We start from the raw sequence: 23,082 nt of genomic DNA, 5'->3' as shown, positions 1-23,082 counted from the left end.
CAGTATTTTCTTCTCTTACAGTGGAATGAGGACAAGTCGGTCTGTCATTCGCCTAGAGATACTGTGCGTGAAACCTCACCTGCCCTGTGTGTTTGCGTCTTGCCCTCAGGTCCTATCCCAGAAGTCAGGTGTTGATGGTCTCTGTTTAGCTACTGGGCGTGAGAGAGGGCTTTGGAGCCCAGACTGTGTGGAGCTGCATTCTAAGAGCTCACATGCTAGTTTTTCTCTGAAGTATTGGAAAGACTCACACCCGAGGCCCATGCTGGGATTGTATTCCCCAGTGACAGCAGTGCTCGTGCATGTGTGTACATGTGTGCGTGTGTGCGCACACGTGCGCACACATGTGTGTGCATGTGTGCGTGTTGTGTGTGCACACGTGCGTGTGTTGCGTGTGTGTGCGTGCACGTGTGTGCGTGTGTGTGTGCGTGTGTGTTGTCAGTTCTGAAGCCCCCAGCACCTTCGTAGCCAGTGTCACCAACATGGTTATCTCCGGGTGCACAGCCGGAGAGAGCAGAGGGGACAAACACTGCTCACTTCCACGCCTTCTGAGAGAAATGCCTCAGTGAGCATGAAGAGGTTGGCAAAAGTCACAGATCTGTTTTATGGAACAAAAGTCAGAAGAGGACATCTTGGCTGTGGCAGGGCTGAGGTGTGCGTTCACCTGGAATGAGAGCGATTGCTCACAACTGCATTACAGAACACCACACGGGATGTGGGACTTGCACGGGACATTTGAAACGTCTTCAGCAGATGCGACTCACGGTCTCACGCATCCTGGCCTGTCCAGCGGCATCGCAGGGAAGGACCAGTACCTGGGGGAGGTAATGGAATCCTTCTCCTCCTACTTCTAACTTTCAGCAGCCAGGAATGGACAGGGCCCTGGCATGGATTCCAAGTTTCCCACTGAAGTCTCAGCGTGAGATGCTGTTCTGCTGAGACCCCTTTCAGGCCTCGAACTCTGAGATTCAGGCTGAGCTGAGCTGAGAGGGGAGGAAGCACAGACATTTGGCCTGAAGGATGAGCCCCAGCCTCTGCCGCTCTCGGTTCTGGGGTGAGTCATCTCTGACCCAAGGGCCGGGAGCCGTGGCTGTGGAGAGGCCTCAGGGTGACCAGGACCTCCACGGCAGGGCGGAAGCAGCTGCACACCTGGCTCATGGCCCCTGGATCATGTGGGGAGGGGAAGCACACCTGGCAGTTTCTGCTCCCCAGGGCCTGGCTGGCAGTCATTGGTTGAAGACACAGGAATACATTGGTAACTCTTGCAGTGGTTTTTGAATTTACACATAACACTTTTAGAGAAATACGTCAAAGAAAATAACATTATAATAAATACTGCAAGGCATTTTGTAAGACAGGGCATGAGTGAGATGGATTTTGGGGACTGCATTCTTTAGTTTAATGGTTCACCAAAATACTGGATGAATGGCTAAAAACGTTTTAGACACAAATTTATAAATATGAATCAAATGATGGCCTGTTTTGTGTACAGTAAATAGATTTAAGTCTAAAACCAGAGAATCAAAAAATATGAACACAGTTTAGTCCTGTTAAACTCCAATCCGCAACTTCATAGCAGAGACACTTCACTGGCCCATTCATGTTTATATCTTTTATTCTTTAGTTTCTACTTTTATACCTTTAAATTGTACTGTCTGGAGGTAAGCATAAGGTGTTAGATACTGTGTTTGCATATCGTTGACTAGTGTGATAGTTACAGCATGTAAATAGAACTTGCTCAAAGTGGGCCAGGTTGGACATTGATTGAAAAGGAACCGCATTCTCGAGCAAGAGACACCTAGTGGATGGCCATAGAACTGCAACTCCACTGCGCAGGCTGAGGAGAAACATGGGCCCCTCTCAGGTGAGTCAGCTTCCTCTGCAGAGGCGTTGCAGTGAGGGGCCAGCAAAGCCCCGGCCTCCCATACTAAGCTATTCCATGCTGGACACCTTCAGCTATGTGATGCCATTCTATGGGGCGGGAGTTAGACTTGGTGGAGTAGGAGCAGAATGTGGAAACAAGCACTGATTTTGAGTTTTCAGGAAGGCGTTTGTAGCAATGAGAATGCTCCGCCCATGTCCACAGGGCAGCGAGAAGGCCTCCTGTCTTTGTTTCCTTTTGGAGCACCAGCCTTCCTTGACCTTGGGCCCATGGGGAATGAGCTCCCCTCCACCAGAAGCATTCAGACAGCAGCTCATGGAGTGCGGCCCGGGTGCCTACCTCTTCTGAGATTGGGGGGAGGATGGGTCACCACAGCTCCAGGTCCCATGACAGCCCTGTGACTCTGCACTCGGGATTCAGGAGGAACTGGGGCTGAGTGCAGGCAGGAGGAAGTGGCCCGGCCTAGTGGTCAGTCTCTCTGACCCCTGGCTGTGTTGGTGTCACAGCCCCTTGTGCTGGGTTCCCCTCTGAAAAGTGCCCTTTGAGTTTCCATGTTCACTGTCTCTGTGTCCCTTCAGCCCTTGTTAGGACCAATTCCAGGATCAATCCTTAAAGTCACTGTCCCTCCTAGGGGACAGAGCTGCCTTGTCCCAGACCATTCATAGCCCAGGGTGGAGGATTCATTCCAGTGTCCAAGAGGTCCTTTGCCAAATGAGCCCGGAAGTACCCTGTAGCCCACCGCTTGGCATATAATCCTGTTGAGGAACACCCCTCATACCTAGTTGGAGAGAGGCTTCCTTTTCCTGAAAGCACCTAGCCTGATACATTTGTCTAAGACTAAAAATCTAGTCAGTGGCAGGTGTGGTAGCACACAACTGTGATCTCAGCACTAGGAGTCTGAGGGAGTATCGAAAGTTCAAGTCCAGCCTGGGCTACATGGGATTGTGGTGTAGCATAGGGACTGTGAGGCTCTACACAGCACCACGGAGTACGTATTATAGTGTGCGTGTGCACGCACGCGCATGAGTGTGTGCGTGTGCACACATGCGCATGAGTGTGTGTGTGTGTGTAGTGGAACTGAGATTCAGACCCAGGGAGTGTAGTTCCAGAGCCCAAGGTGTAACCACTTGGCTCCATTCTGTCCTCAGGACTGTCTCAGAGGAAGGCAGGAAAGTGTCTCAGAGGTGCAAAAGAATGGGTTAGGCAGATTCCTGGCTCATGCAGCACCCAGTCCTCTGTGGCTGGATGTGTTCATGTACTCCTGTAATTGCAGCACTTGAGAGGCTGAGGCAGGAGGATCACTGTGATTTTGAGGCCAGCCTAGGGTACACAGTGAGTTCAAGGCCAGCAGCCTGAATTACATAGCAAGACCCTGTCTCAACAAAACAAAACAAAAGAAAACAACCCCCCAAAATAGCAAGGACTTCCTAAGGCAAAATGAGCACAGGGTCCTAGGCTGTCAGTGTGTAGGAGACAGAGCAATTAAAGATACACAAGAGCAGTCACAGAGAGAACTCACTGGACTCCGAGGACTGGAGAGCTTCGGAGGGGTATGGCACTTTAAGGTGGGCCTGTCGATTTCGAACTGACTGGGGACCCTCTGGCAGCCCACAGGTTCCAGAGACCCCAGCCCCAAGCAGTTAATGGAGGGGCAGCTACACCACAAAGCTGCCCTCACCCTGTGCAGCCAGGGGACAGGAATGCTGACTTGCTATCAGGACACAGTGCAGAAGCAGGGTGGCAGCCCTGGGTCAGCAAGTGACCACAGACAGATGGCTGCCACGGGACTAGGCACTTTTTCTTCTGTTTTTTTTTTGAAACAAGGTCTTTCTATGTAGTTCAGGCTGACCTTCAGCTCACTGTCACCTTGGATGGCCTCAACCTCGCAGCGATCTTCCTGCCCCAGCGTCCCAAGTGCTGGGATTATAGGCGTGCACCACTATGCCCAGCCCTGGGCCAGGCGCTCTTGAGCAAGAGGCTGTAGGTGTGAAAACTGGAGAACAAGGGGCCACTGGGATCTGCACGGAACAGGGGCATCTGGGATTGCAGGTGTGCGCCACTACACCCAGCTTTGGTGATTTCAATGAATCGAGGAATTGTGTCCAGGACACGGAAGGACCGGGGGGGGGGGGGGGGATGCAGCAGTGAGGTGAGGGAGGAGCCCGCGGCGGCTTCACAGAGCCAACACCAGGCCGCCTGGGTCAAGGTCTGAGGCTGTTAAAGCCACACAGGCGCACGCGCACGCACTCTGCCTCACCGCCGTCCTCCCGCACACACACACACTCCCAGTCGTACACGGGCCCAGCCGAGCTCGGCTTCTGGGCTCGGGCACCCACAGCGTGCGCGGGAGCGCGGGCCAGGTCGGCTGCGGCCTGCAGACCTGAGAAGCCCGGCCTCCCCCAGGGCTCCGGCCGGCCTGCAGGGGGCGCCCGAGAGCCACAGGCCCCGGGGACAGCGAAGGGGCCGCAGAGCCCCCTCGCAACGCCCGGGAAGTGACTGGCATCACCTACAGTCTGAGATAATGGACCTCCGCGAGGCCGCGGGTCCATAACGATAATGTCCTGGGAGCCTGTGAGCGCGGGCCAGGAGAGCACTGAGTCATTTCTGTCCGCACGTGCGACGCGGAGCGACCCCTCTGACTGCCGGAGAGCACGGGGCTGTGGCCCTGCCTATAGAATTCCTTCAGAATGTGTCTATTTATTTGAATAGATATCTTCCAAATATACAAGTTGCAGAGGCACAGGATACGGGCGAAGAGCTTCTCTCACTGCGCCTCCCCGGGTGCTCAGGGCCCCATAAGACCTGACCCGGTTCTGAATTTTCTTTTCTTTTTCTTTTCTTTTTTTTTTTTTTGGTACCGGGGATCGAACTCAGGTTCTTCCCCTTGCGGGGCAGGCAGTGAAACTGTTACACCCAGCGAGAGAGAACCAACCAGAGACCGATATTAAATCCACACAGGAGTTTATTACCGGCCGGGACCCGAGCCGAGGACTCGAGCCCCGGCTGGGGGTTGACAAACATGTTTTATACACCTTTGAGGCCAGCAGTTTCTAGGCCCCCCTCCATGGGATAGAACTAGTAAAGCAAGCAAAAGGTACAGAAGCGGAACGTCCTGCTGTTAGAACATTTGTAAAACAGTAGTTGATTAATTGTTTCTAAAGAGACTTTCTAAGGGGAGGAGGTTTCTAAGCTTCCTCCTTCTGAGTTCATCTAAAGGGCAAGCAGGTGGGTCAAGCAGCAATATGGAGTCTGTCTTGCTAACTAGGGTCCTTCAGAAACCACTGAGCTAAATCCCCAGCCCATTGGTTCTGAATTTTCTATGCACCCTCCGTGATATTTCCATCAGGTACAAACGATGGGGTCAGGGATTTAGCTCAGAGGCACTGTGCCTGCCTTGGGAGCACAAAGTTTTGAGTTCAATCCCAGTACCCAAAACCAAACAAACACACAGAAACGATGTACAGTCTTCCTTTTTTATGCAGTCAGCAGCATGGTACAATACACAGCAGTCAGGACCGCTTTCCACTCGCCTTAGCAGCAACCTCTTTTAGACCACTTCATCTCCTTCCTTCCTCTTGAGAGCACTCGGTGTCCTCACCATTTGTCTTGGACTCCCTGAAATCCATCCCTGGAACACACACACACACACACACACACACACACACACACACACGAGGACACTGCCAGAGAGGCAGGGTTGTCATGGGCCTGGGGGAGCTACCTCACTGTGATAAACTATGCACAACATAAGAGATAAGACCGATCACTTGGAGATGTGCAGTTCAGGGATATTAAGTGCATTCACAATGTTGTGCAGCCATTATCACTATCAATTTCCCTAACTTTTCATCAGCTCAAACCGAAATTGAGTCTGGCATAGTGGTGCATACCTGAAATCCCAGTTCTCTGGGGGGCTAATGCAGGAGGATCACAAGTTTGAGATCAGCTGTAGTGAGACCCTGTCTCAAAAAAAAAAAAAAAAAAAATTAAAAAGGACTGGAGACGTAGCTCGTGTGAAGGCTCTGTGTCTAACCCCCAGTATATAAAGGAACAGACATACAAAACCAGAAAACAGAAAACAGTAACAATTTTTTTCTTGGGGGGGGGGGAATCAAGCCCAGGGCCTTTGCTCTAAGTTACATCCTCAGCCCCATCCCTTTAAAAGTTATTTTTGAGAATCAGGCATGGTGGTGCATGACTGCAATCCCAGGACTCAGGAGGCTGAGGCAGGAGGATTACAAATATGGGGCCATCCTGGGCTACATGGTGAGTTTAAGACCAGCCTGGAACTACGTAGGGAGATAGTGAGAACTTGTCTTAAGAAAGACAGACAGACAGACAGGCCGGGGATTTAGCTCAGTGGTTCTGCCACCTGCCCTGCAAGCACAAGAACCTGAGTTTGATCCCCCGTACCAAAAAAAAAGAAAAGACAATCAGACTGGGCGAACCGGGGACAGAGTTCAGGGCTAGAGTGCTTGCCCAGCATGGGTGAGGCCTTGGATTCCATTCCCACGAACACCTCTCCCTTCTACAGAGCACATCCTGAGAGGGGTCTGGGAAAAGCAGGCAGCGCCGAGAACGCGGCGGACACACGAGCTCGTGCCCACAGATGCTGTCTGCACAGTGAAAGCCTGATGCCCGGGGACCCCTGCAATTTCTCAATCCTCCCCTCTACTATCTTCCCTTCAATCCAGTCCCAATGGTCTCCTTGAGGTTTTCCAATTAAGGAACCTAATCCAGCCTTAGTAGAGGGCACTGATTTGTTTTCAGATATCATTTTGTCAGTGAGGCCTTCTCTGATCACTTTTTTTTTTTTTTCTGAACTGGTGATCGAACTCAAGACCTTGAGCTTGCGAGGCAGGTGCGGGACCACTGAGCTAAAACCCCGGGCCCGGATCACTTTGTTTTTCGAGACAGGCTCTCAGCACGTAGCCCAGGCTGGCCTGCACCACCACGCAGAGCTGTTATCACGCCTTTTTACAGTAGGGTCCTCCCATCCTTTGTCCTCCTTTCCTGCTCTACTCTTTCATCATTTACACTTGTTAAACATGTCTCCTTCCCTCCACACACTCGCTCGCGTGGTCTCACTCGGTAGCCCAGGCTGCACAGGACTCAACGGCGATCCTTTTACCTCAGCTCAGAGCTGGGATTACAGGCTTGCACCCGGCAGCAAATAACTTTTGCATGGTGAATGAATGGTGAGGAAGCCCAGTCCAGCTATCTTACTTACTACCCTCATTAAACAGACGAGGAAAACCAATTTCAGGAGAGTCAGCGGGGCATCCAGGGTTTTACATTCTTTTCCCGAGTTAGAATAAGTGGTAAAGTCAGTTCTGCTGGGGTTGTACTAACATGCTAATCAGCTGTACGCGAAGAGAAGGAGCCAGGGTAACAGACTGAACATTCCCACCCTCGTTCGCTTTCGGCCCTTGGCCTCAAGCCCCACATCACCTACCTCCCAGGCGTGCGTCTCCCGGCCCGTCGCCCGGCGAGCAGCCCTCCCATTGGTCGTGCGTCACAGGGCCCCATGCTCACACGAGGATAAGTAGCCAGTCAGCGCTGCCGGTCTCCGCCGCGCCAGCCGCGCTAGTTCGAGTCGTCCCGCCCCCGTCCAGGGAACGCCGGGAGTCGTAGTCTAATGGTCCATATTCCTGCCGCCACCTAGGGGGAACCGAGAACTACCCGACCCAGAGGGCCCAGCGCCGAGCGCGTTTCTTAGTCTTACCCAGCCAACAATCTGGACCAGGCTGGAACTGCGTCCTGAACAGGTGAGAGCTGTCGAGCGCTGGGGATACATGCAGAGGTCCCAGACCTAGCCTTATTTTCGGCAGTATGTGCGGCGCAGAGTCCAGCCTGTGTGCCGGGCCTGATTTTCTAGGAGTCGGTGGATCGGACTGGCTGGCCCCTCTGTGCTTCAGGAAACTTCCTAACTCTGCCCATGTACTGTCACGAAGCCCGGAACTTGCCCGGTCCCCCAGTTAACTCCTGCTGCGAGCCCTCCGCCCGGAGCGGTTCCGAGCTCACCTGCGCGGTCCCCGCTCTCCTGTGAGGCCCGGGTCGCTCGTTCCAGTGCTGCAGACCATGTGTCCTTAGCACCCACGGGTTCCAGCTTGTTATCGTCCGCTCCCCGGGGCGTAGCTCAGAGCCTGGGTGTCCCTCTTCACTGCCGGCAAGGTAGACCTGGGTACTAGCTTTGTGGCTGTTTATCTCCCGGAGCCTCAGTTTGGCTTCTGTACAACGGGTGACTTGAGGCCTTCCCCAGCCCCTTGTCCCTGGTGCTCTCTTGCTGTGTGCCATCGCCGCCTTGTGCAAAGAAGCCTTGAAGGCATTCAGTTTTAGCTGTCTTATTTTAAGTGAAGATCTGTCGGATCTCAGTCACCCACATGTTTTTTGTCCTCTACATATGCTTTTGCTGTAATTATACCCAAATATTGGCCACTACAGGGCGGGAGATTCTGGGCCCGGAGGCAGAAGTTTGGCGTGGGGGTGACACAGGTGTTGTCCCCGCGCATCTGCCTTCGGTGCTTGCCCCTGCAGGGAGTGCTCGCGCCCCTTCCCTATGCCACCCCCACGATGCCCCTGTCCCGTTTGCTGAGATCTGTGGGGGTCTTCCTGCTGCCCGCCCCCTGCTGGGGACCCAGGGAGAGGTGGCTGGGTTCCCCGCGGAGGCCCTCCCTCCTGGGGGCCTGGCACGGTGCCCGCTGCTGGTGCCAAGTGTGGACAGAGCAGCCTCGGTGAGTGTGCGTGGGAGGGGCCTGGGGGAGGGGAGCCCCTGGCTGGATTTCTCACTGGTTCTTCCTTTTCTCAGAGCACTTTGCTCCTCTCTCAGGATGAGTGGAGACCAGAAGTCGGATGTTTATGCTCAAGAAAAGCAGAATTTCATCCAGCACTTCTCTCAGATTGTCAGGGTGCTGACTGAAGAAGACACAGAGCACCCAGAGATTGGAGATGTCCTAGCCCGGCTCAAGGAGGTGAGGGATTTGTGACTCAAGGAAGTGAGACTTGGTCACTGTGTGTGGGTGAGATTCAGTGAGGGCTTTGGGGGATGGCGTGGTGGATGTGGATGAGGCTTTCACCTGGGTGACTCAGGAGCCTCAGGAGTGGGGGGCCTGGGCGGGTAGATGCACACAGCCCATCGCCCTGACTTTTGGCTCTGTAGAAGGTGGGCCGTTCAGAGTGCTTTCCTGGGAGTGGAGGCCTCAGACCTGGTCGATCTTTGATTCTGGGTCCTGAAACCTTACAATGCTCCCATGGCAGACAGCTGGGGGAAGGTCAGGGGGCTGAGTGACTCCCCAGAGACCGGACTGTGTTGAAACCCTGTTCCAGGACAGGAAGGACTGCTGTAACACCTACGTTCTTTTATTTTCTCTCCCTTTTACTTTCATGAAATATGGAGTAAGATTCTTTTTATGAATGTGGTCTCTCGTCTGCCTGAAGGGAACCAAGGCAAAGGGAGGGGCCTTGTCTGTACCTGGATAAGGACTAGGAAGAACATCTTCCCTCTGCGTTGGCTCTGGATGGCAGCAGGGCAGCAGAGGGAGGAGCCACTGGAGGAGGGGAGATGCCCCCCAGCCTGGGTCTCCTCTGCCCAGCTGGAGGAACCTTGTCTTTAACGCAGGCAGGCGTTTCATCTGCAGATGGGTTGAACTGTGGGGAGGAGGAAATAGTTGGGATGGATGGATTGTGCAGAGGAAGTGTGTGGGGTGCAATCAGCCTGAGGGACTTGAGCGAGTCAGCTGTTTCTGTGGCTGTGTTTCCCTGAGTTCTGGGTTTGGAGGATTTAGTCTGCAGGAGCCTTTGAACTTACTGGGGCAGAGAATGCAGAGGGCATGGTTAGGCACTGGGCCCTTGGCAACTCTTCCAGCTGTGCTGCAGGATGCTGGGGACAGAGTAGAGAGAGAAGCAATCCTAAGGTTCTCGGGGCAGGGGGTGGGGGTGGGGGTGGGGGTTGGGCTGGGGAAGATGAATTTATGGGGTTGGAAAGAAGAACTCACAGTCACTGCTCCCTGTCCCTCTCCCCTGGCTACAGGTCCTAGAGTACAATGCCATTGGAGGCAAGTACATCCGGGGCTTGACGGTGCTGGTAGCATTCAAGGAGCTGGTGGAGCCAAGCAAACAGGATGCTGAGAGCATGCAGCGAGTGCTGACCGTGGGCTGGTGTGTGGAGCTGGTGAGAGGCCCTGAGTGCACCATGGCGGGTCGGGCGGGTGTGTTTCTGTCTAGTGCTTCAGCCAGACTCAGGCAGTGAATTACTTAAGGGCTGATTACTCTTTTGCCAAAAGCAACATAGAATTGCCAACGGGGTGTCAAGGTTTTCCTTGGGCAGAGGTCAGCTATAAATTGTCATGTTCCTTCCAAAAGATTATTCTAAAACAGAAGCAACACTGGACACCCACTGAGTTTTTGAAAATGTTTAAGCCTAAATCCCCTAAGTTTCACACCACTGGGTTGGCAGTACCCTCCTATAATCCCAGCTACTCCTGAAGCTGAGGCAGGAGGATTGCAAATTTGAGACCAGCCTGAATAACTTCCTGTCTGAAAATAAAAAATAAAAGGCTGGAGATGTAGCTCCGCACTCCCTGTGTTCAATTCCCAGTACTGCAAAACCAAACCAAACAGAAACCCCCCAGATTTCTGGCATTAGTTGGAAAACTGCAACCTCTGGGTCTGTGTATACAGCAGAGCTGTCTGAAGCCAAGTGGAGCTGCTTCCTTTAGGCCCCCAAGGCACCCAGGCTTCCTGTGTGGCTCCACTCAGCTCCAGTCCTCACAGCTCCTTGTCTTCTCTCTCTGGCTCCGGGCCTTTGAAGGGGTATGGTTGTTGGCCTGGCCTAAAGCCTGCACTAGGAGAGGAGTGCTGAGTTCTCATAATACATATTTTCTTGTAGTCCTAGGAGTGGAACTCTGGGCCTTTGGTCTAAAGTATGTCCTAAGCGCTCCCCACCCCAGCTGTTTTTTTTTTTTTGGTCCTGGGGATCCAACTTGGGACCTTGTGCTTGTGAGGCAGGTGGCGGCACCACTGAGCTAAATCCCTGGTCCCCCCTTTTTTATTTTTTAAGACAGGGTCTTGGTAAATTGCCTAGATTGGGCTCAAATTTGGAATCCCTGTGCCTCAGCCTCCCGGAGTGCTGGGATTACAGGCATGTGACACCATGTCTGGCTTATTAGTGTCTTCAGTTGATGAAATAATCTTTTTTAAGCATTCATTGTAGTTTTTGCCAATCGTACCTTATGTGAAGGTGTTTTATCATCCCGCTGGGACCAGGGACAAGCTGATTAGAGATTTCACAGATCAGATCCACATGCCTGTAATCGTAGAGCTTGGGAGCTGAGTCAGGAAGATCTCAAGCTGGAGGCCAGCCTGGGTACAACTCCCTCTCCCCCAAATAGGAGATGTCAGAGATCAGTTTCAGCTGTTACCCTGGAAATAAGTGTTGTGGCCCTGTCTTGTAGATGGGGAGTCTGAGCCAAAAAGGTTTGTCACTTTACAAGGTCTTCGCCACTAAAGCCCTGGACCTCCCCACGCTGGCATCCTTCCCAGCTCCGTGTGCATCTAAGGCACAGTAAAGGGCCTGGGTCTCTTCCTTTTCCTAGCTGCAAGCTTTCTTCCTGGTGGCAGATGACATCATGGACTCATCCCTGACCCGCCGGGGACGGGCCTGCTGGTATCAGAAGGTAATGTGGGGAGGTGACAGCATACAGCCTGGTGGCGGTATCTGGGTGATACTTCCAGGTAGGAGCGAAAGCCAGAGATGAATGACTTGTTTTCCCCATGCCCCAACAGCCAGGCATAGGTTTGGATGCCATCAACGATGCTTTCCTTCTGGAATCCTGTATCTACCGCCTGCTGAGGCTGCACTGCCGGGAGCAGCCCTACTACCTGAACCTGCTCGAGCTTTTCCTGCAGGTGCGCTCCTGGCCGATGCCCGGGCCCAGTGGTCACCACAGTGGCCTTGGCCTCCAGGATGTGCTCATCCAGATCACCTGGCAAGGTGGACCAGGGAGGGCGCTGGGAGCATGCAGGAGTGGCGGAAGGCTCCCCAAGCTGTGGGATGGGAAGATGTGGTAATGAGGGGCCCACATGCTCGTGGGCCTGCAGTTTCCGTGTCTCCTGCTCAATGTCCGACTGCCCACTGTCGGCTGGGACGGAGCGTGGGATGCAGGCCCAGATGTCAGTGCTCCTGTATCTGGAGGAAGCCTGGCTCACAGCCGTGTTCCTCTCCCTTAGACTTCCTACCAGACGGAGGTCGGGCAGACTCTGGACCTCATCACAGCCCCCCAGGGCCAGGTGGACCTCAGCAGATACACTGAGAAGAGGTGAGCCTTGGACCTGGGTCTGGCCGGTGAGGAGGGTGCAGAGTGGGCACGGCCTTCTGAGGGCTTTATCTGGTCCCTCGACTCAGGTACAAATCTATTGTCAAGTACAAGACAGCTTTCTACTCCTTCTACCTGCCTGTCGCTGCTGCCATGTACATGGTGAGTCAGCCTCCTCACCCCCATGCCCCACATGGGCAGAGTACATAACTGGGACAGTCATGTGCCCTGCTGAATGGCTGTGTGACCTTGGGCAAGCCACTTAAGTCTCTCAGCTTATTTTTATTTTTGGTGTTTTGAGACAGGGTCTCACTATGTAGTTCAGGCTGGCCTTGAACTCACTGTATATAGCACAGGCACAGTGATTCTCCTGCCTCAGCCTTCCAAGTGCTGGGATTACAGATGTGCACCCATGCCAGCTCTGAGTCTTTCTCCTCAGCTGTGAGACTGGGATCAAATTCCTGCCCCACAGGACTGTAAAGATGAACCTGGCACATAGAAGCCGATAGATCCTGCATATGAGTGTGGGGAGGAATGAGGAGGTAATTCTGAGAGGCTGAGAGGGAGAAGGCTGGATTCAAATGCTGTCAGTGGCATCACTTACTTTCCATCCTGAAAGGCACTGGAGGTGACAGAAAGCTTAGGAAGAAGGCTCAGGGTGACAGAGGCTCCCAGGGGCCTCAGAATGGGCCAGTCTGGAACCCACACCGGATGGGGGCGTTCTGAAGCCCAGCTGAGATAAGTGGGAGAGGCCGGCCTGTTGGTCGGGCTTCCTGCATCTGGGTCGGCAAGGACACCTGGAAGGAGAGACCCTTGGGCGCTGCAGTAGGGCGAGGCCGCTGCAGGCTCCGGGAACATGAGGCCCTGTGGTGCCCGCTCCCCTCCCTGCAGGCTGGCATAGACGGGGAGAAGGAGCACAGCAGCGCCAGGGGGATCCTGACGGAGATGGGCGAGTTCTTCCAGATCCAGGTGGGAAGGCCCAGTGGCGTGGCAGGGGGCAGGGAGCAGCCCTCCTCTTGGCCTGTCTGGAGCCCCTCATCCTTCCTGTGCTGCCCCCACCCCACCCAGGATGATTTCCTTGACCTCTTTGGGGACCCCAGTGTGACAGGGAAGATTGGCACCGACATCCAGGACAACAAATGCAGCTGGCTGGTGGTTCAGTGCCTGCAGCGGGCGACTCTGGAGCAGCGCCAGATCCTGCAGGTGCCCAGGAGCAGCCTGGGGTCTCTGCGGGGATGAGAAAGGGGGTAGAGCAGAGGTTCTCAGTTGGGGCCGACGTCTGGCAAAGACGACATAACTTTGTCATCACAACTTGGTGAATGCTTGTGCTAAAATGTGTCTAGTGGGTAGAGGTGAGGGCGCTGCCAAACAGCACCCAGAACAGCTCCCCCAGACCATGACCTGGCCCAGAATTCCGGTGCTGCCCACCTAGGGGACCCCTGGCCTGAGGACGGTGGGCCCGAGCCCTGGGGCGGTGGAGGAGGAGCGCGCGCAGAAGGCCTGGAGGCGCCGGGGAAGCCGAGTCCATTGTTCTCCACTTTCCAGGAGAATTATGGGCAGAAGGACGCCGAGAAGGTGGCCAGGGTGAAGGCGCTGTACGAGGAGCTGGACCTGCCGGCTGCGTTCCTGCGGTACGAGGAGGACAGCTACAGCCGCCTCCAGGGCCTCGTCCAGCAGCACGCCGCGTCGCTGCCCGCGGCCATCTTCCTGGGGCTAGCGAACAAGATCTACAAGCGGAAAAAGTGACCTGGAGACCACGGGGCGGGAGGGCGGCCGCTTAATAAAGTACCGCGAACCCCTCGTGCCTGTGTCTGCCTCGCTCATGCCGGAATCAGGCCGTGGCCGCCTCGTGCCTCCGACCGGCGGGGAAGCTACGGGCGGGGCCTGGGCAGCCACGGATCGTGACGTCAGGCCCCGAGTCCGCCCCGCCCGCAGGCCAAGGGGTGCGGCTGCGCGGCCAGCGGCTCTTCCCGGCGCCCCCCCCCTCCGCTCTGGACCCCGCTGTTGGGGACCCGGGAGCCAACAGCCGCCCTAGGCCCCCGAGCGGCTCAGGAGGACCCGGTGAGGACAGCGCGGCCCGCGGGTGCTCTGGGCGCGGCAGGGAAGCCGGGAAAGCGCTAGGGAAAGGATGGGCGGTGGCTGATGATGGAGACCGGCGGAGAACGGACCGGCGGCTGAGCCAGGGGTGAGGGCACCCAGTGCGAGCGCTGCGGGCTAGAGCCCACGGAGGCCGCGCTGTCCGCCCCTCTGCTCCGCCCCGCCCCGTTCCCGCATTCACCTCTACTGCTTCATTTCAGGGCACCGGGGCGGGGTCTCTGCGGCTTCCCCAGGAACGCCGGGTGGGCTGGAGGCCAGGGCCGGATGGATGCGGAAAGGATCGGGGTCCCTTGGGCCCCTCCTTTTCCAAGCTCCGAACCCCTGCGGAGAGCCAGAGCGCAGCCGCATTCTCTGCCCTCCCTTCTGCGTTCCCGGGGATTTGCATCCGGCTGCACCTGCAAACACCGCAGTGGAAATTAGTGGCCAGTCGAGGGGGATCTGCATCTCAGTTATACTCCCAAGCAGCCAGCGCCTTTCTAGGCCTGCGCCTGCCGCCTATCAGTCACCTCGCTGTCCTTCCTGCGGCCCTCGCCCTCACTGGCTGGCTTCTCCACTCTTGTCTTCCAGGTCTGCATCTGCGTGGCCAGGTGGGTGGATGCGAGAGGCCCAGTCCTGCTGGTTCTCCAGAGGCCACCGGGTCGCGGCAGGCACCATGCTGTCCCCTCAGCGGGCGTTACTCTGCAACCTCAACCACATCCACCTCCAGCACGTCTCCCTGGGCCTGCACCTGTCCCGCCGCCCCGAGCTGCGGGAGGGGCCTTTGAGCGCGTCCCCTCCCCCGGGCGACACCGGGGGCAAGGAGAGCAGCGGCCCCTGCGGCGGGACCTTGGTGGACGCCAACTCCAACAGCCCCGCAGTGCCCTGCCGGTGCTGCCAGGAGCACGGGCCGACGCAGAATCAGCCGGGCCCGACGCAGGAGGAGCACGGCGTGGCCTCGCCCTCCGACCCCGGCTGCTCATCCTCGCTCAGCTCCTGCTCTGACCTCAGCCCCGATGAGTCCCCCGTCTCCGTCTACTCCCGGCACCGGCCTGGCGAGGAGGATGCCCACTACCAGCCCAGCGTCGTCCCCTTGGAGCAGGGCTTCCCACTGGCCTTGGCGGTCCCGGGCACCTGCTCCCCAGACAGCTTCTGCTGCTCCCCCGATTCCTGCTCCGGAGCTTCCTCCCCACCCGGGCCTGGCCTCGACTCGAACTGCAACGCCCTGACCGCCGGCCAGGGCCTCCCCTCGCCGGGCCTGGAGGAGGAGGACGATGGAGGGGAGCAGGACCTCCCCGCCTCCGAGCTCTCCGAGGAGGAGGATGGGAAGATCGGTGCCGGGAGAACAGAGCCTAGTTGGAAAATTAACCCCATTTGGAAAATTGATACAGAGAAAACTGAAGCTGCGTGGAAAATCACAGAGAACAATAACTGTGGTTGGAAAATCAGCGGAAATACTGACTCGGGCTGGAAAACGGAACCTGGAGAATGCCATGGTTGGAACAGCAACACAGGAACAGCCGATTCTGGCTCGAAAACGGACGCGGGGAAAGCGGCCGGGGGCCGGAGGAGTGACGTGGTCGAGGAGCCGGCGCCCCACCGGACCGTAACGTCCTTCCACGAGCTGGCCCAGAAGCGCAAGCGGGGCCCGGGGCTGCCCCTCGTGCCGCAGGCCAAGAAAGACCGCAGCGACTGGCTCATCGTGTTCTCGCCCGACTCGGAGCTGCCCCCCGGCGGCTCGCTGAGCGGCTCCTCCGTGCCCCCGCGCGAGGTCACCACCTTCAAGGAGCTCCGGTCCCGCAGCCGCGCCCCGCCCCCGGCGGTCCCGCCCCGGGACCCCCCGGCCGGCTGGGCCCTGGTCCCGCCCCGCCCTCCGCCGCCGCCCGTCCCTCCGCGGAGGAAGAAGAACCGGCCGGGGCTGCAGCCCATCGCCGAGGGGCAGCCGGAGGAGGCCAGCGCAGCGAGCCCCGCGGCGGGCGAGGAGGTCCCGGGAGCGCAGGAGGCGGAGCAGCCCGGCCCGCGAGCCGGCCGCGAGGGTAAGGGCCGCCGAGGAGGCGGAGGAGGGCGGCCTCGCTTGGCCTGCCGCGCTGCCCAGTTCCCGCCCCTCCGCCGGGGCGCTGGGAAAGGGGACTGGGCGCGGCTCAGGCTGGGCACTAACTCTCTGCTCCCTCTTTCTCCCGCTCCTCCTCGCCTGGCTGCGCGTCCCGCTGTCCTCCTCCCCCTGTGCCTGGCCCTGCCAATCCCCGCCTGCAGCCGGTCCCCTCCCGCTCCCGGGGCCCCGGGTTCTCCGGTTCTCGGCCGACGGGCGCCCCCTGTTGGAGGGCGGGGGCGCGGGCGCAGCTGGGTCCCCGCCCGGGGCGCCTCGGGCCGGGTGGCCGCTGGAGGAGCCGAGCCCCCCCTTGGAGCAGCTGCTTCCGGCGCGCCTGTCCCCGGTGGGCGCGTACGCGCCCCCCGCCCGGGGCGCCCTGCCCTGCCTGGACAGCCCCGAGCTGGCGCTGCTGCTGTCCCCGCTCTTCCCCAGGAATAGCGCCTTCCCCGCCGCGGCCCCCCCGCCGCCTCGGCCGCCGCGCCCGCTGAAGGCCCCGCACCGGACCCGGATCCCGCCACCCGCGCCCAGGCTACGTAAGACGGAGCGGGCCTCCCGCCGCCTCGCCAGGCGCTGTCCGTACCTCCGAGGGGCACGGCTGGGTCCCCCCTTTTAGCCCGGGCCGATGCCCTGCGGCTCTTCAGGGCGGGGAGTCCGCTGGCCCTTGCTGGCGCCCGTCTCTCTCCCGGCCTGCTCCGGACCAGGAAACGCGGGCTTCCGCGGCCAAGCCGTGGTTAGGGACCCGCTCACTCCTGCCCGCGGACCGCCTCGCTGCGGACTGGAGGTGCAGCCCTGGCGCCCTGGCGCCCCGGCGGCTCCAGCAGGGGGCGCCCTCCGCTGGCTCCTTGGCGGGACCCGGCTCCCTTTTCCGGCGCCCGGGGCCCTCGGCCCTCCTCCCTGGCCCGCCCGTCTGTCTGCCCATTGGCCCCGGCTCTCACGTGCCCCTCGCCCGCCGCCCGGCCTCTTCCCGCCTCCAGGACCCAGCGCGCCGGAGGGGCTCCCGGTAGCCTTCCCTGCCGGCAGGCGGCGCTCGCGCGTTCCGCAGGGCCCTGGGGCAGCCCCTGAGAGGCACCGGCGTCCTCGGCAGCCTCCAGCCTCGTTAAGGTCTAAGGTCGCCGCGTCCTTCTCCCCTCACCCAGTGCGCAGTTCCTGGTCATTCGCCGGCGTCCCCGGGGCCCAGCGCCTGTGGATGGCAGAAGCCCAGGGTGGAGCTGGGCAACTGCAGGAGCAGAAGAAAGGTCGGTGGAGCTGACCCCCGGCCTCGGCCTCCGGCGGGCGATCGGCCTCTCAAGGAGGCGGCCCTGGGCCCCGAGGGCCTGACGGCGGGAACCAGCCCCCCCCCCCCCCGCGCGCCCTCGGTGCACCTGCCCGGAGACCCACCCAGCTGAGTCTTCCCTTCCTGACCCCCAGGCCTCCTGATAGCTGTCAGCGCCTCGGTGGACAAAATCATCTCGCACTTCGGGGCTGCCCGCAACTTGGTCCAGAAGGTAAGGGTGGGGGAGGGAGGGTGCTGGGTGCAGCACCGGGGACGCTGCAGCTTTGGTGGGCGGTGGCCGGGTGGGTCTCGACCCACTGCCTCGCGCGCCGCAGGCCCAGCTGGGAGACAGCCGGCTGAGCCCGGACGTGGGGCACCTGGTGCTGAGCACCCTCTGCCCGGCCCTCCACGCCCTGGTGGCTGACGGGCTGAAGCCTTTCCGGAAGGATCTCATCGCCGGGCAGCGCAGGAGCAGCCCCTGGAGCGTGGTGGAGGCTTCTGTGAAGCCAGGTGAGCGGGGGGGGGGGGGGGCGCGGCAAGCAGGGCGGGGCCTGGCTGAGCGCGCCTCCGACCGACCCGGCCCGCCCTCTGCAGGGTGCAGCACGCGGGCCCTGGGATCCCTGTACAGCCAGGTCAGCCGCCTGGCCCCTCTGAGTAGCAGCCGCAGCCGCTTCCATGCCTTCATCCTGGGCCTCCTCAAGTGAGTGGCCGATGCGGCGCGGCGCGGTGCGGTGCGGACGCAGCAGTGGGCCCTGCAGCTCCACTCCGCCAACTTGCCTTCCCTCCCTTCTCAGCACCAAGCAGCTGGAGCTGTGGTTTTCCAGTCTCCAGGAAGATGCAGGTCAGAAGCTGGGCTGGGAGGAGACGGAGGGCGAGGGCAAGGGATCTTTCTTGCTGGCTCCCATAGACGCCACAATATGAATCCAGATCTCTGATTTACTACTCTTTCTCCCATGGGAAGAAAGATTGAAGCCTTGTTGCCCGGCCCTCTGCTTCCTGTTAGCAGTCTTCCTGTTGGGGCTCTGGGCTCCAGGGTGGCCACCCGTGCTGCTCCTCTGGCCTGCTCCCTGGCTTCCATTCAGCCTGTGGGTCCCCACAGGAGGCTCCCAGCCCCGCTGTCCTTGCTCTCACTGTCTCTCTCCTGTTCCCGCCCTGGCTCTGAAGCTCGGATCCACAGGGGCAGGGCTGTATCTCCTGTGGGTCTGGCTCAGGGCGGGTGGTGACGTGGCCTCTCTCCCAGGCCTGCTGTCTGTCCTGTACCTGCCCACCGGATTCTTCTCCCTGGCTTGGGGCGGCTGCCCATCCCTGTCCACAGAGCTGCTGCTTCTGCTGCAGCCCTTGTCGGTGCTCACCTTCCATCTGGACCTGCTCTTTGAGCACCACCACCACCTGCCCCTGGGCCCGCCGCAGGCTCCTGCCCCTCAGGTCCCCCCTCCGGCCCTGCAGCAGACTGTGCAGGCTGTGCTGCACTGGGGGGGCCGCCTGGCCCAGAGTCTCCGGGGGGCCGCTCCTGCCCCTTCTGCCCCTTCGAGTCCTACATCAGGCAGCTGGTGGGAGCAGCTGAGCCAGGCCTCCCAGGTCTATGCCTCTGGGGGTTCCGAGGGTTTCCCTCTTCTCCGGTGGGGACCCAGGCGTCACGGAACTGCAGCTGAGAGTGCGCAGGAAAGACCCCTGGCCGCAGAGGAAGCAGCCCCAGGCAGAGGCGCGTGGCTGGGGAGACTATTTGGCGTGCCCGGGGGCCCCACAGAGAATGAGAGCGGAGGCCAGAAGTCCAGGTATCGGAGAGTCTTGTCCGCTCCGGGACCCCCGACCCCCCTCAGAACCCCTAGAGGCCTCATTTGAAACTCTAGTGACTCATGACCCTTTAGGTAAGAGGTTGGCCGTGTCTTTTAACAGCCCTGAGCAAAAGGAAAACAAAAGCTTGCTGGTGCCTGCTCTGGGGTTGCCCAGCAGGAGCTGCCTGGGTCTCCAAGCCAGGACAAACCCTGCTGGTCGCACAGGTCCCATGTGACTTTCCATATTTTAAGACATTGGTCGTCGTCTTCCTGATCACCCACAGCTGCCACTGCCCTGAGCAGTGCCAGCTCCTGACCACTGGGAGCTGGTCAGGACCTCGGCCTGGCTCCCTGGAAGCCTGGCTTCCTGGGTGAGCCCCGTGACCGTTCTTCCCTGCAGGAGGCCATCCAGCTGGCTCCCCCCGGCGGTGAGTGTGTTGGCTCTGGTGAAGCGGGTCCCGCCCCACGAGACGCCTTCTCCCAAGGAGCTTGAGGCCTCAGCACCCGGCGCGGCTCAGGCCCACAGGTGAGGCCTAGGCACTGTGTGGCTCCATGCGCTGGTGCTCAGAGTGGGCGGGAGGGGGTGCCGGGCTTTAAAATCGGAGTAGTTTATGTTGCTATTTGCTTTTTCTATGGATTACTGGTGTGGCACTCATTTCTTTGAGCCTTAGTTTGTTTCTCTGTAAAAGTAGGGTAATATCTTTGTTACGGTTGCTCCGAGGACAAAACGTAATTTCATAAAAGCACCTGGCACAGTGTAGGTGTGTGTACAGAGGAATTGTGTGTCTTTGCAGCGGAATTTTCAGATTTGTGCTTTTACTAAACGGAGTTCTTGATTTTCCATTCATCCAGCGATGTTTTCAGGTGTTTCCTGGTGCCACATGTTAATGCCAGGAGGGGATGCAGGTCAGCGTATCAGAGTCTGTGCTTCCAAGGAGCTTGTGGTGTGGTGCAGATACAAATTCATAGCCCAGGAAAGGCCATGTCCCAGGCTTGGCGGCTTGCGGGAGGCTCGGTGATGGCATGGGACTGTGCTGCTGGCAGGAGGCGCAGGAGGCACTGGTGGCCAAGTGTCGGAGGGGTCTGTGGGCAGCTGAGGAGCCTTTGAAGGCCCGTGAGCCTGGCAGTGATGTGCTGGCTGTGTTTTGCCGAGATCTCTGACTGTTATGTGGAGAGCAGTGCCGAGAAGAGACGCAGGGAGAAAGACGCAGGGAAATTCGCAGATTATGGACCCTGGTCCAGAGGCAGAGGAGAGAGGCACGAACTAGGATATTGAACTGACGGTGACAGAGCACTAGGGTGTGCGGACTCCAGACGAGCTTTGGTGACACTGGATGTGAGGATGGAGATGCCGCTTTTTTTTTTTTTTTTTTGGTACCGGGATTGAACTCCGGTCCTTGCGCTTGCGCAGCAGGCGGCGAAACCACTGAGCTAAATCCCCCGCCCAAGATGCCGCATTTTTGCCAGGAGCAACTGAGTTGAAAGGGAGCTGTTTCCCTCCGCCAGGGACGGGAGCTGGCCTGGTGGGGAGTAGGAGGTCGTTCACCACGTCAAGTAGCAGCTGCAGACTGGGCCAGGCGCTGGAGAGGCGATGGTGGATAGATTCCGAGCCCCTCCAGCCCCAGCCTGCGGGATGGCGGGGCCGCCCCTTCACCCCAGCATCTCCCTCTAACCCCCAGGGCGGTTCGGGCTCTGTGTGACCACACTGCTGCGGGACCCGACCAGCTGAGCTTCCAGCGCGGGGAGGTGCTGCGCGTCGTGGGCACCATGGGCGAGGACTGGCTCCGCTGCGGACGCGACGGCGCGGAGGGGCTGGTGCCCGTGGGGTACACCTCCCTCGTGCTCTAGCCGCCCCCATCCCTCCTGGTGTCCCGGCACGGGCACGGTCCCAGCAGCATTTTTGCCGCCTGCACAATGACACATCCATTTCTGCTATTTAAAATAAATTTTACTTCTTCCCCCCATGCCCATCTGTAAGGTGAAACCTGCTCCCCCAGCGTGTAGGAAGGAGCCCTCCGTGCAGCCCCGTCCCTCTCCCGAAGTCCGCCCCGAGTGCCCTGCCCACTCCACTCCACCGGGCCCTGGTCTCTGACCCCACCTGCACTCCCTCTGTACTCCTGCCGGCCGCTCAAACCTGGGCGTCCGGGGGTGAGCCTGTGGTATGGTGTTTCCTCGTCTGTCCCAATAAAGCACAGGAGTCGAATATGTGTCACTGCGGCTTCAGGACAGGCTGCTGGCAGGTACTGGTATGGGGCCCAAGCCCGAGGTGTCCTGCCTAGTGCAGGTGGTCGGTCATCTTGTTTCCAGCACTGTGTCTCAATCCGAGGCCTTCACACTGGGCTGCATCTCCACCCGCACCCCCTTTTAAATTTTGAGGTGGAGTCTTGCTAAATCAGTAAGTTGCCCAGGCCGGGCTCCAATCCTCCTTCCTCGGCCCCCAGGAGTGCTAGGATGGCGGGCGTGTGACACCACTCAGGCTCACGTGCAGCTCTCAGGGTCCCCTGAAGGGTGGGTAAGTGGCCCTGCTTTGTGCCTGAGCGCTCACAGGTGCTTCTCTCTGTTCTCATTTTTTTTTTGTTTTTTGTTTTGGTACCGGGGATCAAACTCAGGACCTTATGCTTTCGAGGCAAGTGTGGTGCCACTGAGCTACATCCCTGGCCCTCCTTTGGTTTTTTGAGATGGGGCTCACCATGTAGCCCAGGCTGGTCTTGAACTCTGTGATGCTCCTGTCTCGACCTCCCAAGTGCTGGGATTACAGGTGTGCACCACCACACTTAGGCAAGTGCTTCTCTATTCTGAGGTTTGTTTTTGTTACACTGATAGAACACAAGCTTGAGTAAAAATGATGGAGGACTGGGGATTTAGCTCAGTGGTTTTACCGCTTGTCTCGCAAGTGCAAGGTCCTGAGTTTGATCCTGGTACACACACACACAAAAAAAGATGGAAGATTTAGACCTTAAAATTATGCTTTCTAGGTGAAGGGAAGGAATAATATTACAAAAAGAAGTGCCACTTTATGAGGGGCCTAGGATCCTGCTTGCTAGGCCAGCCCCACCTCCACACACCATTTTCCTCTATTTAATGCTGCTACTCTGTGGCAATGTAACATTAAGAAAAAGCAAAATGACTTGATGTCTATTACTTTTTAGGAGTTGAGTTTCCTTTCAGCCTTTGGACATGAGAAGAGCTAAAGCATTCCAGAGGCCAAGGATGGGGCTGGGAATCCCTCCTGGGTTGTTTAGATAGGAATCAAAAAGCTAAAATAGAAAGCCCTATGATAGATAACCAGGCAGCTGGAAAGTTAGAGGGAAACTGCGCTCTGAGATGAAACAGGGTACCCTGAAGTCTCTTCAGTTTGGGAAGGAAGCTGATGGCAACAGGGCAGTAACAGGAGCGGGTGCCGGCGCTCTGTAAGCCTCAGGAGCAAGGCTGGCCTGCCTTTGTCCCCTTCCCCACGGCCAGTTCGTGTTACTCACTGGCTCCTTCAACCTCTGACCTGCCAGTGTGTTAGAACTCTCTACATTAATGTTTCTCATTCTGAATCCTGAGGGCCTCTGGGAATCCTGTTACAAGATTTGGGTTCTTGAGTTTATGAAGCTCCTTCAATCATAAGTTATTACCACAAATATATATACATATATATATATTTTTGACAGGGTCTCGTTATGTATTTCAGACTGGCCTTGAAGTCAGAGTAATCT

General features: G+C 58.2%; 2 protein-coding genes and 1 long non-coding RNA gene across 8 annotated transcripts; 2 read left to right on the top strand and 1 right to left on the bottom strand.

The window, feature by feature from the left end:
- Positions 1 to 4,823: 4,823 nt before the first annotated feature.
- LOC106008392 (uncharacterized) lies at positions 4,824 to 17,496 on the bottom strand. Its single transcript, XR_015448182.1, has 7 exons — positions 16,935 to 17,496; positions 14,471 to 14,684; positions 13,621 to 13,919; positions 9,874 to 13,419; positions 9,687 to 9,758; positions 9,351 to 9,526; positions 4,824 to 8,042 (listed from the first exon to the last, which is right to left on the bottom strand). It is a non-coding gene; the product is annotated as an uncharacterized LOC106008392 (long non-coding RNA).
- On the top strand, positions 7,551 to 13,992 carry Fdps (farnesyl diphosphate synthase). Of its 4 annotated transcripts, none has more exons than XM_004871134.4 (10): positions 7,551 to 7,647; positions 8,688 to 8,850; positions 9,909 to 10,049; positions 11,473 to 11,553; positions 11,663 to 11,785; positions 12,107 to 12,195; positions 12,282 to 12,354; positions 13,084 to 13,161; positions 13,261 to 13,395; positions 13,738 to 13,992. In XM_004871134.4, the coding sequence occupies exons 2-10, from the start codon at positions 8,710 to 8,712 to the stop codon at positions 13,936 to 13,938; spliced, it is 1,062 nt and encodes a 353-aa protein (XP_004871191.1). In that variant the 5' UTR covers positions 7,551 to 7,647; positions 8,688 to 8,709; the 3' UTR covers positions 13,939 to 13,992. The 4 variants fall into 4 exon arrangements, with proteins under 4 accessions (XP_004871191.1, XP_004871192.1, XP_021104914.1 ...); XM_004871135.4 differs by having other exon boundaries at positions 7,553 to 7,647; positions 8,709 to 8,850; XM_021249255.2 differs by lacking the exon at positions 7,551 to 7,647 and adding an exon at positions 8,042 to 8,613 and having other exon boundaries at positions 8,709 to 8,850.
- On the top strand, positions 14,109 to 21,584 carry Rusc1 (RUN and SH3 domain containing 1). 3 transcript variants are annotated; one of them, XM_087203498.1, is made up of 11 exons: positions 14,109 to 14,253; positions 14,857 to 16,301; positions 16,519 to 16,887; positions 17,491 to 17,589; positions 17,762 to 17,838; positions 17,942 to 18,116; positions 18,201 to 18,306; positions 18,401 to 18,447; positions 18,847 to 19,381; positions 19,782 to 19,907; positions 21,061 to 21,584. In XM_087203498.1, exons 2-11 carry the CDS (start codon positions 14,885 to 14,887, stop codon positions 21,227 to 21,229), a joined length of 3,120 nt encoding a protein of 1,039 aa, XP_087059624.1. In that variant the 5' UTR covers positions 14,109 to 14,253; positions 14,857 to 14,884; the 3' UTR covers positions 21,230 to 21,584. The 3 variants fall into 3 exon arrangements, with proteins under 3 accessions (XP_087059624.1, XP_087059625.1, XP_004871193.3); XM_004871136.4 differs by having other exon boundaries at positions 14,207 to 14,377; XM_087203499.1 differs by lacking the exon at positions 16,519 to 16,887 and having other exon boundaries at positions 14,111 to 14,253.
- The last annotated feature ends 1,498 nt before the right edge of the window (positions 21,585 to 23,082 follow it).

The sequence above is a fragment of the Heterocephalus glaber genome, unplaced genomic scaffold (assembly GCF_053883595.1).
Source record: "Heterocephalus glaber isolate CG9 unplaced genomic scaffold, H.glaber_assembly_v1.0 deba00001795, whole genome shotgun sequence".
Taxonomy (NCBI): Eukaryota; Metazoa; Chordata; class Mammalia; order Rodentia; family Bathyergidae; genus Heterocephalus; species Heterocephalus glaber.
The sequence above is the reverse complement of the archived record's forward strand: the minus strand, read 5'-3'. Positions and strand labels throughout refer to the sequence as shown.